Source organism: Juglans microcarpa x Juglans regia, chromosome 5S (genome assembly GCF_004785595.1).
Source record: "Juglans microcarpa x Juglans regia isolate MS1-56 chromosome 5S, Jm3101_v1.0, whole genome shotgun sequence".
Classification (NCBI taxonomy): Eukaryota; Viridiplantae; Streptophyta; class Magnoliopsida; order Fagales; family Juglandaceae; genus Juglans; species Juglans microcarpa x Juglans regia.
This window is the reverse complement of record NC_054603.1, coordinates 5,224,186-5,239,154: the sequence shown is the minus strand read 5'-3', so window position 1 is coordinate 5,239,154 and position 14,969 is coordinate 5,224,186. Positions and strand designations below refer to the sequence as shown.

The 14,969-nt window shown below is 37.1% G+C and overlaps 2 protein-coding genes across 2 annotated transcripts; one reads left to right on the top strand and one right to left on the bottom strand.

Annotated features, from left to right (window-relative positions):
• Positions 1 to 621: 621 nt before the first annotated feature.
• On the bottom strand, positions 622 to 6,566 carry LOC121267621 (cysteine protease ATG4-like). The gene is made up of 9 exons (XM_041171578.1): positions 6,239 to 6,566; positions 4,047 to 4,614; positions 3,858 to 3,943; positions 3,659 to 3,709; positions 3,121 to 3,500; positions 2,117 to 2,255; positions 1,416 to 1,471; positions 1,202 to 1,272; positions 622 to 1,095 (listed from the first exon to the last, which is right to left on the bottom strand). The coding sequence occupies exons 2-9, from the start codon at positions 4,543 to 4,545 to the stop codon at positions 875 to 877; spliced, it is 1,503 nt and encodes a 500-aa protein (XP_041027512.1). The 5' UTR covers positions 4,546 to 4,614; positions 6,239 to 6,566; the 3' UTR covers positions 622 to 874.
• A 2,364-nt stretch (positions 6,567 to 8,930) lies between these two features.
• LOC121267623 (phospholipase A1-IIgamma) lies at positions 8,931 to 10,444 on the top strand. Its single transcript, XM_041171579.1, has 2 exons — positions 8,931 to 9,620; positions 9,710 to 10,444. The coding sequence occupies exons 1-2, from the start codon at positions 9,033 to 9,035 to the stop codon at positions 10,307 to 10,309; spliced, it is 1,188 nt and encodes a 395-aa protein (XP_041027513.1). The 5' UTR covers positions 8,931 to 9,032; the 3' UTR covers positions 10,310 to 10,444.
• The last annotated feature ends 4,525 nt before the right edge of the window (positions 10,445 to 14,969 follow it).

Genomic DNA, 14,969 nt, shown 5'->3' with positions numbered 1-14,969 from the left:
TCATTTCATGATGTGGCATTAGATTATTGGATACTATTTATTATATTTTACTTGTGAATCGATTCTCTAATGTCATATCATGGGATGACGAGAAAGAGAATGATGAGTAACATTACTCATATGCCATCAAGCTCTTAGCTGAGAAATCTTTGTGTTTGAACTTTAAAATATGAATCCATGTACCATTTTTCCAACTAATTTTTGGGTACCCAACCTGGCTGCCTTGATCTGCCGCCGATGGCAATCCAAGGATGTTTTCAGCTGGTTCAGCGAGATACCGTTTTGCTCATAAAGTAACACGCGAAGATTTGGACAGCCAGCAAAGAAAAAGAAGAAAGAGAATCATGAGAAACCATGACATTCAAGAAAATTCAGTGCCATTATGCCACCCTTAAACAACAGACAGGAGCGCCCAATGCCAGGTCAGGAATATTATTGATACCTCAGGGTCCAACTGGTGAATAGACAGAATTGGTTCCGTACAGGCTGAGAGTTCCAACCCATTGTGGCCATTGTAACAGTCTGGGAAATAAATAAGTAAAAGAAGCTGCTCCATATACCAGATAGGAAAATAATACTCTCACCACTGGTTATCACTCGATATTACTGCTGGATATAAGCATAATAAATCTCTCTAATCAATTTATCATATTGACACTTGGAAAGTTATTTACAAAATACATAGAAAAAGAATTCTAATAATTCAATGTTCGTACTACAAATGCAGATCTATCAAACTGGATTGAGTAAGACAGAACCACTGCAGAGGTAGTGAGAACCCTGTGGAATTGGCACAAGACCAAACAGAAGCCCAAATCATGTACAAAATTTCCAACCTTCTTGCTGGCCTTAGAACCCACCAAGTGATCCTTAATCAAAGGAGTTGCCACTCATCCTCATGTGAATGGCCCTCAGCATCACTCATGGCCATCACAGCAAAGGAATCTTCCTTTTGGATCCCATCAGTACCGACCGATGATTCAGGATGACTACTAGTTTTTGACAAATTATGCTTCTGAGCCACAGTAAATAATGGAGCACCATTTGATTTATTTGCAAGATTGGATGCCCGGCAACAAAAATCATCAAAATCATCTGCCAATATAGAAAAATGAAAAAGAAAATATTTTCGTCAATAAAACTTTTGTCATTAGTGATTAGCAGCAGAACCATGAGATTCAGTCAAGAGGGAGCAACAAACCTTTGTCTCGGCAATAAAATCCAATTGCTAAGGATGGATCAATTGAGTCCAATGGTATGTGCCGAATGATACTGAGAGAGAGAGAGAGAGCGAGAGTGAGAGCAAAATAAAAAGAAACCAAAAAACTTTTTTTTGATCGGTAAAAATATAAGTAGAAAAAAGAAACCAAAAACTGTAAATACTGAAAGTGATTCAGTCTCAGCAATAGGCTTACTTGCAGTGGTAAGATGAAGTATCAGCCTCTTGATTGTCCCTACTGACACTAACCACCTGACAACAAATAGCATTAAAGTATTACATTCATCCAAGAGTGAAACCACAATTTCATTATGCTCAATATACAGCCTAGAACATAAGACCAATCAAATGATAAGCATCTTTAAGACCTGTAGACAAGAAGAAGTTGAGATGAAATGATGTTTACATTGATAAAAAAAAGGAATGCACCAATGGCAAAGAAGGATGCCGGGATGCTGGAGATAATTTCAATCATCCACCTTCGCTTTTTGGTCGATTCACATTTCTTATTTTGCAAGCTTCTCACTGGAGAAACAAGTTATCAAATTTTATTTCGTGGGGAAATTCAACGAGTCCGAACAAAATTGCAGGTCATGCATATATGTGGAATTTCCAATCCAAGGAAACAGTAAATCCTGACTACTAGATAAAACACGATCAGTTTTCTCCTTTGAGCTCTTTCCAGGACTATATTCTCTACAAAATCACAGTCCATGCTTCCACCATCTCCCTTCCTCTCATTCCTCTAGTCTCTCAAAAGTTAAAATAAATCTACTTTTTTTTTAAAAGAAATATTTTCAGATTCATCAATTTCTACAAATATAGTTCTATCCATCTAATATATGCAATTACAAGTATTTAAACAGGAAGCAATTTATTCAAGTCAGGCTTATATACCGGCTGAACATCATGTGGATCAAGGAAGAAAGCTTTTTCATCTTGCACACCAACAATGTAAGTTGAAGCCCCAGGCTTCCCACCTATGACACCAAGGCTCTGTGGGAACATAAATGCTGCCTGCAACGATGGAATATATCTGGAAAGAATATGAAAGAGAAATCATTGAGTAATTATCATATATAGCAGGAAGCAGGATAGAAACAAATTCTAAATTTCACTGATTCTATCATTGATTAATGTATTTGTTAATATTTTCTACATAACCTTATTCTATGAATCAATATTTTTTTCGTAAGTAAATCTCAGAACCAGCATATTAGGTCACACCACAATCAGTAAAACATGTACAGGATCACCATTGAATGCCCTGCTCATGTCAATGGGAAATGAATTCCTAGCAGATCGAGTTCGTGTTTCTTCAATTCATGGATTCTAAAAAGATTAAACAATTGTTATCAATGGTCTTTGGACCAAATGGCAACTCCTCTCCCCTAAAAGTTGGATCAGAAGGCATAAAATGGGTTCCATCGCATGTGGATGTATGGGTTGTATTTAATGTTGTACAAAATTTGAAGAATCTAACTCCCTCTATCTCACCCAAAGCATTGCCATTGTCTGCTATATGGCTGTTTAGCTTAATTACACTTACAAGCCTTTTTTTATGACCTTGAGATTCCCAATAAACTGAGTTACATTTTCTAAAAATTAAAACTGAAACCTAAGTGGATATGGACATACTGGGATTTCATTAAGATCTCCATCAAAGTTCCTTAAAATTATTACTCAGGAAGCTACGGGCAATCCAACAAGCTGGATTAAAAAGCTCCTGTCAAGTCTTTCCTCAACAAGATCAATAAAACAAGTGACCACCAATCCCATCAAAACCATGAACATACCATGATCTAACACAACTATGCTAATCTAGATTCTATAACTTCCCAGGATTACAAAAGACTAGAAGATAAGGGACAATTAGTGAAAATTCCAGCGACTTTACAAACCTGGGATTGACTTTGTCAAGTCCAAGAACCAAAGGAACCAATAAAAGAATGGGCGTCCAATTAACTTGACCTCTTGAAAACTCCAAGCAATGTCTTGAGGCATCTTCAATGCCAAGAACAGGAGATCCACCTCGCTCCCCATCTTCATCACCAGAAACAACATAAACAGCCATAGGAAGTGGCTGGTCCTTGAGGTCAGTTGCCTCTCTTATAAAGCGGGCTAGAGTTTCCCATGTGCGGCACATGGCATAAGGGCCCACCCATGACCCAGCAGCAAGGTCATAAGCATTTCCAGCTTGAAGAAGATTGTGGATAGAGAAAGGCGATGCCACAGAATCCCCAAAAAAGTGCAGAATCTCAATATATTCTCGGTCCAATGGCTGCATATGATGCAAATAAACCATATTAAAATTAATAGGGGTGGTTGAGAATTATTTGTAACTCATAGACCTATATGATGAATAAGCTTCATCTCGCCTTTTTTTTGGAACAAAAAACTAAAATGCTAGATATCTCATTTCTATGCCATGCACCTCACCTTTTGCATAGGTTTCCTCCAAGATCGCCCTAAACGATGAAAAAGCAACACCTGCAACGACAAGTAGTAGTCATTCATTGACCCCCAAAAAAAAAAGCATGATAAAAACAAGAAACAACCTAATGAATAATAAATTCAAATATCATTTTAAAACAATATAATGATAATCAGGCAAGAATATAATATAGCAGCACTATACCTGAGCAACGAGCATCTGACTGCTGCGAAGCATGCAACCCCAGCCAACATCACTTGTATACTTTGAATCTCCAATAGCATTAAAACCTGTAGAAAAAAAGGGGATAATGGTTTTATAACAGCAATTCAAACTTGCAAAAGCTTTTTCTGTAGATCCTCCATAGCAAAGCGAATATTTCATTGAACAAACCTTTACGATATGTCATCAAAATTCTTGATGAAAAATCTCGTTCAAATGCTGCTAATCCATTGCTAGAATCAGCATCTCCAAATGACTCGTCCTGCAAGATTTTATAGCACACACCTAATAGCCATATGTCACTAGTTGAGCTAGAAACACCAGTCCTGCTTGACCCCATTACACGCTCTTGAAGTCTCCTCATTGAGCCAATAGCCACAGCTTTTTTCAAAGCTGCTGTCCATCCATTGTGTCTAATATGAACTGCCTTCTTCTCACAAGCCGGTGAATCACTATGAACTGCCTTTTTTTCACTATCTGATGGCTCACTACGTGTCTCAAAGACCGAGAGCGCAGATGCAAAGATACTTGACCATAAGGAGGCCTTGGGGAACTTACTAGTACTGGATCCTGGGTCTGAAGAAACAGATGGTGGACATCTACTTGAGGTATCAATTAAACTTTTAGAAGAACATTTCGAAGCAACGGCTCTCTCATAGAAACCCTTCATTACCTAGTCACAAAGCATCATGCAATGATGTAATCGACTCATATGAGCAACCCAAATCTTAATATTTATCTGCACATTAGAGGTAAAAATAGATTAAGTTCCAAACTGGAACAAAGAGAACTGAAACATATCTCCAAAACACAAGGAAGCACATTAATGATAAATATCATTGATATGAATGAAATAGGCATAGCCCGTGTACACAGGAAGTAATAGGCACAACTTGCAAAAGTATACTCTTTAATTAATACAATTTCATTCTAAAAGCTGTATACTCTAGTACTCTATGAGACAGGCTGAACTATCTTCGACTATAATCTATTCTCATTGTTTTTTTTATAAGCTATTCCAACAGTTAGGAATGAATGAAAGACAAAACAGAGAGTTAAGAGCCCATGCATAAGCAGATTCAAGCCAAAATATGAAAACCATGTATCCCAACCACTTTGGGTGGTCACGCATATCTTTCTTCGCCTTTCACCTCTACCCAGAACATTTTCTGTTTCAGCCACTATGCAGTACTCTCTGAAAATGCCTTCTTCATCGCCACCATTTCCAAATAAAGAGTGCAGGTACAAGCTACAATCAACTAGTGAAATGATGCAAGAGAAAGAATATGAAACAACTGGGTTCGGTCCATATATGTGATAGCTGAACCAGAAAAAATATGCATCCTAACGACTTAGCTCATTACACAAATCCTGTTTCGCCATTCAAAAATGCAAAAGGCATAGCTTAAGTACACAGGTTGTTTACAAGAGGAAGTGATTCAGATCACATCTTAGTACAGCATAACTTCCCCGATAAATATATCTAAATTTAGTATTCCACATAAAAATAACTGGAAAGATCAATTATATGCTATATTTCCAAAGAACACACATTCCTCTGATTCTCAAATAACAACTTCTAGCTCAAATGGCTAACTAATTACCAAATTACGAGGTTAAGTCAAAACAACCCAACTTTGTACATTTTCACTTGGCAAAAAAATCTGTTTTTTGGCATGAGAATGCGTAGAACAATGAATACCGGATTCAAAATGAATATATAAATATTCTATGGCATGACACTCGGGCATTGGCACACTCCATTTATAGACTAGCTAAAGTATTTTTCTTTTTCTTTTTTAATAGACACAATGAATGCCCATCTAATTCTTATTCTGGGGCTGCCAAGAATACAATGGTTAGTAAGGCAGCCATACTAGCAACCAATGAAATTGCCTCGCAACATCCTCTCGAGAAATCACGCCTAGAACAAAGCTTGCCCCTCCGATTTTAACATTATAGTTTCCATCCAATCCAAAACATTTGATACCATCACTACCTGGGAGTAATTGAAACTGCTCTTGGTTCCCTAATAAAGCTATTCCTAAAAGCTCATAGAGATCTGACGATAACGATCAGTACGAGTCCCAGAAAACGACAGACTGATTGGGATCTGAAAGCATCACAGGAATATTTAGAGATTATCCCCTAAATTCATGCATTCAGACACACAAGAAAAAAAAAAAAAAAAAAAAGGTTGTTGCTTCAATTATTCTTATTCACAACAAGCATCGCATACTGAACTATAAAATTCTAAAAAAATTCTAAACCTAACATTATTATTATTTTAAAAAAAACCACCATATATATGGTGATGCATGTGGAAAGGAAAAGAGAGAACAGTAAGAAAAGGGATGGCCTACCTGAAGAATCGCAGAATTTGAGTCTAATATAAAAAGGAAAATAGTGGAAGTCGATGCTTTCGGGGCCGGCTTGGTCCGTCGTCTCGTCGCTTCCAGGGAAAGGAATTTTTCTGGTTACGGTGTCGACCGACTGGGGAGAAAAAGTTTCTCATACACAAACACAGAATACCCAAAAACCAAACCGGTCGAGGTGAAAGGTCTGAGCTTGTTTCGGAATCTACGAGACTTCGTTTAGAACTTGGCACGAACGAAACAACAATCCCCACCACCTCGAATAGTGTCTGTTTTTTTTTTTTTTTTTTTGAGAGAGAGGCGGGGGTGGTGGTTTGGTTCGAACTTTGAACAAACGGAGCCCATATTCACCATTTTAAGCCCAGATACAAAGACAAGACTTCCAGAGCCAGGCCCAAGTGAAACCAATGAATAGCAGACCTGACTGACAAAAATAATATAGAATAAAACATTATTATTTTATTATTTTGATTTTTGGTTTTAACTTTAATAAATTTCCCTTGACATTCTGAACCAAAAAAATTTCAAACGAATGCATAGAAGGTAAGCAGTAATGATATATATAACACATTTCATAACATATATTTTAAAATGAGTATATTTTTGTAAAATGTTTAATCCCTTGACATTCCAAATTATAGCCTTCATGAGACCGTCTTTGTGATAGAATCTTTACTCGTCCTTTGGGCATTTCCCCTAATAGCTTTGGCCGGACAACCTTAGCAGGTTTTGATTTACCTTTTCCTTTGCCCTTCTATCCTCCCTCTTGATTCATGGATAAAGCAAACATTTTCTCTTTCCACTCCTCATTTCCTTTCACCAAAACTGCCCTCCTCACACTTATTTGAATGATCTTTCTATGAAATATCTCTAGACTTCTTATGCAAATTTTCCTTTTCCTATGCATCAACTACGTACCCTAGAAGAAGCCTTAGTCAAAGTACCATAAGGTCATGTTTCCGGTTATTTTTAGAAGGTATTTTACAAATATACCATTGATTTTAAAACATAATTATGTAATGTGTTGTGAAAAGTGATGTGTTTATTATTTTTCAATTAATAATTGGCAGTGATTTCAGGTGTAATTAATGGTAATCAAAGTTTGAGAGTAGTGCAAAACTTAAAGATTCACAGCAATAGACTGCTGATGTTTATAGTATAAAACTCCAGCCTCCTTATTATTGCTGCCTGATCTAGTAAGTCTTGTAGCTGATGATACAACGTCATTGCTACAAATCATGAACTTATGCCATATCAATACTACGAATGGTATCTGCTCGATCCTCTGAAAGAACTTGAACTTGGTTACACACCATCGCAAGCAAAGTATTGAAATGATAAGTTGCATGACCTAACTTCTTTGACTTCCAAGCATCTTCATGTTTTTCACATGTTTTGTTTTAATAACTTTAAAGCTACGTACGACGAGTACTTATGTCTTGAGGCCGTGATCGATTTAGATGATCATGAACCTGCAAGAGAAGCTTAAAGGAAAATGTTTTGTCACTGTTGGTCGAAAAGAAAATTGAAGAAAAAAAAAGAGAAGAAAAAGGTGGTAATTAGGACTTCTAAGCCAAGAACATGATGTACGGGCATGGTCATTAATGTGCGCGCCTAGCCTGGCTTCTCGACAGTACAGCGTCAGCTTTAACATGATCTTAATTGGATACCATTAGCTATATTTGCCAATCTTGAAGGCATGTTAGCACGTCGCTTGAAGCATGCATTATGATTAAAATAAACATTCATGTCCCATTCTATATAAGTTGGATGATATTAATTTTATAAGAGTAATGATAGATACATCTTTTGGTGTGCAAGTCCGGCGTACTTCTTTTGAAAAAAATGAAATTTATTAGTAAAAAAAAATCATGTAGGTTTGCAAATAATAAAAAGTAAACAATGATGGACCTTATTTGTTTTAAAGGAAATGCGCAAGATTTACAAATGTGCTAACCATTTTTAAAAAGAGTATATTGCAAATATCATATATTTCTCTATTTTAATTCGTATAAGATCATTCACTAATTAATCAGTACTTAAGCATTTTTTTAGAGAAGGAAATCAAGTTGCAGATGCTTTGGCAAATGGTGGTGCGTTGGGTGAGAATAAAATGTTCACGGATTGGTTACAATTTCCTCGGAAAATTAGGGGACTATATAGATTGGATAAGATGGGCACGACATATGTTAGACATAGTTGGTAATTATATAGGATTTTTTGGTGGGGCTGAGTTTTTGTTGGGTTTCAGTTGAGTTCTTTGGTTTTTTGTTGATAAGGTTTCCCTTCGCCATAAGTGATGATTTTTAATAAAGTGCCGGAGGTGCCACCCTCTTTTTGGCAAAAAAAAAAAAATGATCAGTACTAATTAAAAACTTGACGGGCTGATTTGGTTGGAATATGGCCGGAGTTTAATTTATTATTTGTTAATGAGAAGCGATTTGTTTGTAATATTACGGTTTGGTGGCAAATGGAAAGAATAATAATGTTATTTAATGCATAAAATAAGACTTAAACATTCTATATCGTAGTTTATTGATATCTCGATTGAATTTTTCTTTTATTATTTTGATTGCTGAAAGGAAACACCAATTAAGCATATATTATATATATTAGATTTTTAGTTGGAAACTCAAAGGAAGAAGATTGAGTGGATTAAAAGCTGCTTGATCACTGTGTTCAAATGCACGGTCAAAGAGGATCTCAAGCAAGCCATGTATATAAAGGCTTGCAATAGGATTAGTTGTATATCCTCACAAGGTGGTTTGGCTTGAAGAATAAGATGAATAGCACAGCCAAAAAATGGAAGAGCCTTAGCGGCCAAAATCATTGGGAGGGTTTGCTGGACCCGCTCGACATTGATCTTCGCCGGTACATAATTCATTATGGTGAAATGACTCAAGCTACATACGATGCTTTTGATGCAGAGAAGGTATCAAGGTTTGCAGGAAGCAGCCGATATGCAAAGAAGGATTTCTTCCCAAAGGTGTTTCTGGAGAACGGCAATCCTTTCAAATATACTGTGACAAAGTTCTTCTATGCAACATCATCAATCAAAGTCCCCGAAGCATTTATCATAAAATCCTTGTCGAGGGAGGCATGGAGCAAGGAATCAAACTGGATGGGGTATGTTGCAGTTGCCACAGACGAAGGGAAGGCCATTTTAGGGAGGAGGGATATTGTGATTGCTTGGAGAGGAACAGTGGAGACCCTGGAATGGATAGATGATTTAGAATCTGGTTTGGTTTCAGCTTCCAAAATACTTGGAGCTGAGGGTCATGATCATCCTAAGGTGCATCAAGGTTGGTATTCCATCTACACTTCTGATGACTCTCGTTCGCACTTCAATAAGACTAGTGCCAGAAACCAGGTAAATTTCGACAGATTATTCTTTATTTACTTACCCATCATTCTTAAACATTACGATATTCATGAAGAAATGTTTCGTTTATGATCCAGGTTCTTGGTGAGATTAGGAGACTGGTGGAAGAATTCAAGAACGAGGAAATCAGCATAACTGTAGTTGGCCACAGCTTGGGTGCAGCACTCGCAACTCTAAATGCAATTGACATAGTTGCCAACGGATTCAACAGGCCAAAACACCATCAACACAAAAGTTGCCCGGTGACGGCATTCGTATTCGGCAGCCCTCGTGTGGGAGATTCGGATTTCAAGAAAGTGTTCTCCGGACATAAAGATCTTCGAGCCTTGCGCATCTATAATTCTCCGGATTTTGTTCCCAACTATCCATTAATAGGGTACTCGGATGTGGGAGAAGAGCTGAAAATTGATACCACAAAATCGAACTTCTTGAAGAGTGGAAATCAGGGAAATTGGCATAATTTGGAGGGTTACCTGCATGGAGTTGCAGGGACGCAAGGGAGCAAAGGGAGGTTTAAGTTGGTGGTTCATCGTGATATTGCACTAGTGAATAAGACCATGGATGGTTTGAAGGAGGACTATCTTATTCCGGCATCATGGCGGTGTGTGCAGAACAAGGGTATGGTTCAACAGCCCGATGGTTCTTGGAAATTGATTGATCATGAGCCTGATAATTGAATGTTTTCAGAAGTAATTATTACATAGTCATAATAGTACGGTTGTTGTGATATCCCATATGATAAAGATAAGAGTGTGTGGTGTATGAGATATTACATTGCTTGAGAATGAGAAGTTCTTTCTCTTTATAAGATTCTAATAGGACTCCAATTGTATCATTGATTAGTTATTTTAGAGTATATGTCATGTGGTTTGGGTATTCTATTAGGGCGTTACAGCTGTACTTTCATCCAATTACAAAATATGATTTATAATTTTTTATTATATAATATTATATGATGGCATAAAATTAATTGATAATATCATTTACGTACGTTCTATATATGCATTATTTCTGTCGAAAAATATATATTCATATTGCTGTAAGTTCTCATGTAGATGTGCGCTTGTTGATTCTTGAAAGGAAAATACCAGACCCACAAAGAGAAATACAAACAAGAACACCTGAAAACTGACATTTAATATGATATGTCACATATATTTTACGATAAAGATAAATTTTACAATCTAATAAGTCATATCAAGGTATATCAGTCTCTAAAGTAAGTTTTTAATTCTTTCCATACACCTAATATGATTCTTCTTATCAAAATAACTTAAGCCTTGAAATTTTAAGCAAAATTTATGGAAAAACCCAAATAAATCTGGTATAAAAGAGTGGGTTCAATACCACAAAGGTATCATTTTATTTGCTCTGATGGGAACAATGTATGATAATTAAAGAGGTAGCGGGATCGATGTGTTCAAGTTACAACCAAGATTTTTGGTAGAAAGGGACACCAAGAAGAAGAGTGCACGGTAACAAAGAGGAACAGGGCCAGACAAAATGGGCTTGTTCAGTTATAGAAGGCATCAATCAAATGAAGTGCTGGTAACAACAAAAGCATGATGAAAAAATGGGCATTCTCACGCAAAGTGCATGCATGCATGCAATTGATTACCTTCGGGTGAGTTTAGATAGACAGTTCAGAAGAAAACATCTCATCTGGAGTTAAACTGTACAGTAATTTTTGCTATCCAAACACAATATTTCATCTCTTCAGTTTTGAAAATATCAACTTAAATGAACAGTAAATAAACAGTGAAAAGTGACATGAACATTGCGTGAACAGTGTCAAAACTGACGTAAACAATACATGAACAATGTGTGAACAGTACATGACCAGTGCACAATGGGACCCACCCCTTTATCAAATCTCAAAAAATTTAAAACTATCTCATCTTATTTCACTATCCAAACACATTTTTTTACAAACTATCTCATATCATGATCTTAACTCAAAAATTCTCACTACTATTCAAAACATATCATCTCATATCATGTGAACTATCTATCCAAATCCACCTTAAAGCATCAGCATGCACTATAGTTTGTTTGTTGCAATTCGGTACCCAATTGGAAGGAATACTGAATTCAACAAACCACATTGATATAAGCACAACAGAAAATAAAATCAATAAGAGCATTAGCATTGGTCTATACATATACATATGCAAAATCACCTCTTTTGCATAACCACTTTGTCATTCAATCAAAACTCTCATATTGGCTTATGCATATTTGAGACAAAATAATAATAAAATAATAATATTATTAATTTTTTGCTAAAATCAATTTTTTATATATATTTTGCAATTAGCATCCATTACATACATTTAACATTAATAATACAAATGCAATAATAAAAAAATAATTTTTTTTTATATATTATATTAAAAATATAATAAAATGAAAAATATATATAATATATTATAATAATAAAATGAATGTGCAGGTGAATGTTTGTTGTGTTGTGAAGGATGGATAAAATGAAAGGATTGTGAGAGAGAGAGAGTTGGAGGAGAGAGAAATAATGATTAAAATATATTTTGTGGAGTGAATAGTAGTTATCCAAATTTAGATAAGCATTGTTCATAGCTAGCTAAATATTTGGATATGTATAAATCAATGTAGAAGATTTTAGGATCATATTATATAAATATGACTTTGTAGATACATATGCATAGACCAATGTGAATGCTCTAATTACGAGTCTCATATGTAGCAAAAACCAATTAAGGATGACTGTTAGAGCTTTGCAAAAAGAGGGTACTGGCCTTAAAATTATATTGTTGCAAATGGAATATTAACTATTTTTAGGTTTTATGAGGTTTTATGACGAGGAATTTCTATTTCTTTAAAATTAGACATACTTTTTTCTTTGAAAAATTGAGAGTATTAACTGTTTCAGAGATGTGGGATGGTGTGGTTTAGTGCGACTGTCGTCATGAGCGTTAATCGTAGTCAAGCAAGCCTTACACGAGACATCTTTCAGTTAAATCACTCTAATTAACAACATCAGCTGTAAAATGCTCTCAAAAGAAACAATGAGATTTGCTAGTGTAGGGGTCAAATCAACGGCCTGTAATTAGCTTCGAGATAAAGTTAAAAATCAAACTAAGAGATAAAACTATGAAAAAATAGGACAAGTTGACTCAAACTCTTAAGAGAAAAAATACAAACTCCTAAAAAGAAAGAGACTCAAACTTTTAAAAGAAAAAAATTCACAATACAAGTTGGATTCAATCACTCCAAAAAAATAGACCTCTATATATATGAGAAGATCTCTCACAAATTTGTCAGACTCTCCACAAGCTCTCTATACAAAATATCTCCATAGAAGCTTCATACGCCAAACTCCACCACACATTGCGACTCCAAAGGATCTCCCATAAATTTTTCAATTGTATTGAGCGATATGTGAGGCAATGAGAGATTGTAAACTCACATATCATAATGGATTTTGCCCCTAAACAATCTATGAACGAACCACATAAATTTCCGTGTCACTCTATATTTATTATTATTTAGCTTATTTATTATGTATTTTATGGATGAACAAGAAGAACACCGTATCAAAGCCCGAATCATCTCGTGAGTTGGGACGATTTTTTCCTCCATTTCGATCTGTTGTGCAAATTAAGGCATTAACAATTAGCGCCGTCTGTGGAATCGATTTATTTTTAACCCCGGAAATGGGTGTATGAGAATTCCTCAGCTCACAAGATTGCATTCAAGAGCTAGATAAGTTTTCCCTATCAAATCAACTATTTTCTTTTTATTTTTTATTTCATTAATAGTTTTCTACAACAAGAAAGAAAAAGAAGGGAAATGTGTGCAGCAGACATGCACTATGATTGCAGGCCACACGTGATATTACAGAAAAAAAAGGGAGAGGGAGATTAAATTGGCAGAGTGCAAGGCATGTACTGTGCACGTGACAGACGCACTCTGAATGCCATGCACAGCGTGCATAATAGGTGCAAGGCATGCACCTAGTTTTTTTCTTTCTTTTCCTTGTGCAAATCGCACAAGTTATAGCCACCACCCCCATAGAGTGATGGGGTCTGGCTCTAACCACCCCGTATGGCGGAGATGTCCCGACGACAGAGCCTTCCACCGGTCGCTCACCTTAGCAGTGCGTATGCACGCCTTGCACAGGGCGAGCAGAGACCAACGAGTTGCTGGAGGCACACACATAGACATCCATGAGCTATCGAAGCCACCACCAACAACTGCATCGCTTGCGATTTCTGCCGACAGGGTAGTTCTTTGATGCCGAAAGCCAAACACATCGGACACTGCACCTCGAGCAAAGGATACACATTCTTGTGTGCCCCAAAGATCTAGCCACCGGCTGCCACCTAGCTCGTCGGAGCTTTCTGTCGTCGGACAAGTCCCCGACTACATGGGCTTTGTTTGCCGTCGTACCTCGCCCCCACCACCAACATTCGACACAAGAGCTGCTCAACGCCTCTCCACCGCTGCGAGTATGCCTCCTGCCGTGAAGCTTAGCTCAATCGTACGCCCCACAGAGCGTCGCAAGGTTGACAGAGGGCACAACGCTTGCACCTTCGACGGTGGTTTCTGTCATCGACAAGGAAGTTCTCAGTCACAAAGGCTCCTTCTGACTGTTTCTTGGCAGCGCATTTTTGTACCCCCGTGACAACCTTGAGCTTGTGAAACCGGTTGTGGCAGTGGCTTGTGAATCCGGTTGTGGCCAATGACACAACCAACACCGGCATCTCCTGTCACCGTCGGAGGTTGCCACAACCTGTTGTATAGTGCCATGCAACTTCATCCCCGACAACACCACACCAAGTTGTGGCGAACAACCCAACATAGTGGACAATTGATTTTGGCGAGCAACTGATCGTGGCAAGAAAGAGCATCTGATGGAGTATGTAAAAGGCGATGGACCCAGCCATCACAAGGGCACATAAAATTTATAGATCAAATAATTTCATTTCAGAGCAAATAAACAGGAACATGGAGACAAAAATAATGCACTTTAATTGATTTGGCATCTAGGCTCAACCATGAGTCCCGATTCATACAAGCAAAGCATCAGCTAAATCGTCTTGGTTTCTCTTTCAAACTCGCTATTTTAATTTTTATTAACAATTTTGTCTTTTAGAGATTTTCTCCACCGCAACTCCTCGAGGTTCCACAAGAATCTGAGTGGCTACACACTTCGGGAATATACTTTATGGGAAATCGCTCGTATGAAACGTAATACCGACTACACCATCTCAAGCATCATTCGGGCATCTCAATTTGTCATTAACAGTTAGACCGCTCGGTATTCCGGGCATCCCGGACCTTCAATAATGCTAAAGC

Coding starts and splice junctions, on each gene's coding strand:
- LOC121267621 (XM_041171578.1), bottom strand. CDS start 4,545: ATGAAGGGTTTCTATGAGAGAGCCGTTGCTTCGAAATGTTCTTCTAAA. Junction 3,710..3,857: donor GTCAGATGCTCGTTGCTCAG/GTATAGTGCTGC, acceptor TTGTCGTTGCAG/GTGTTGCTTTTTCATCGTTT. Junction 3,501..3,658: donor GGAGGAAACCTATGCAAAAG/GTGAGGTGCATG, acceptor CATCATATGCAG/CCATTGGACCGAGAATATAT.
- LOC121267623 (XM_041171579.1), top strand. CDS start 9,033: ATGAATAGCACAGCCAAAAAATGGAAGAGCCTTAGCGGCCAAAATCAT. Junction 9,621..9,709: donor AGACTAGTGCCAGAAACCAG/GTAAATTTCGAC, acceptor TTTATGATCCAG/GTTCTTGGTGAGATTAGGAG.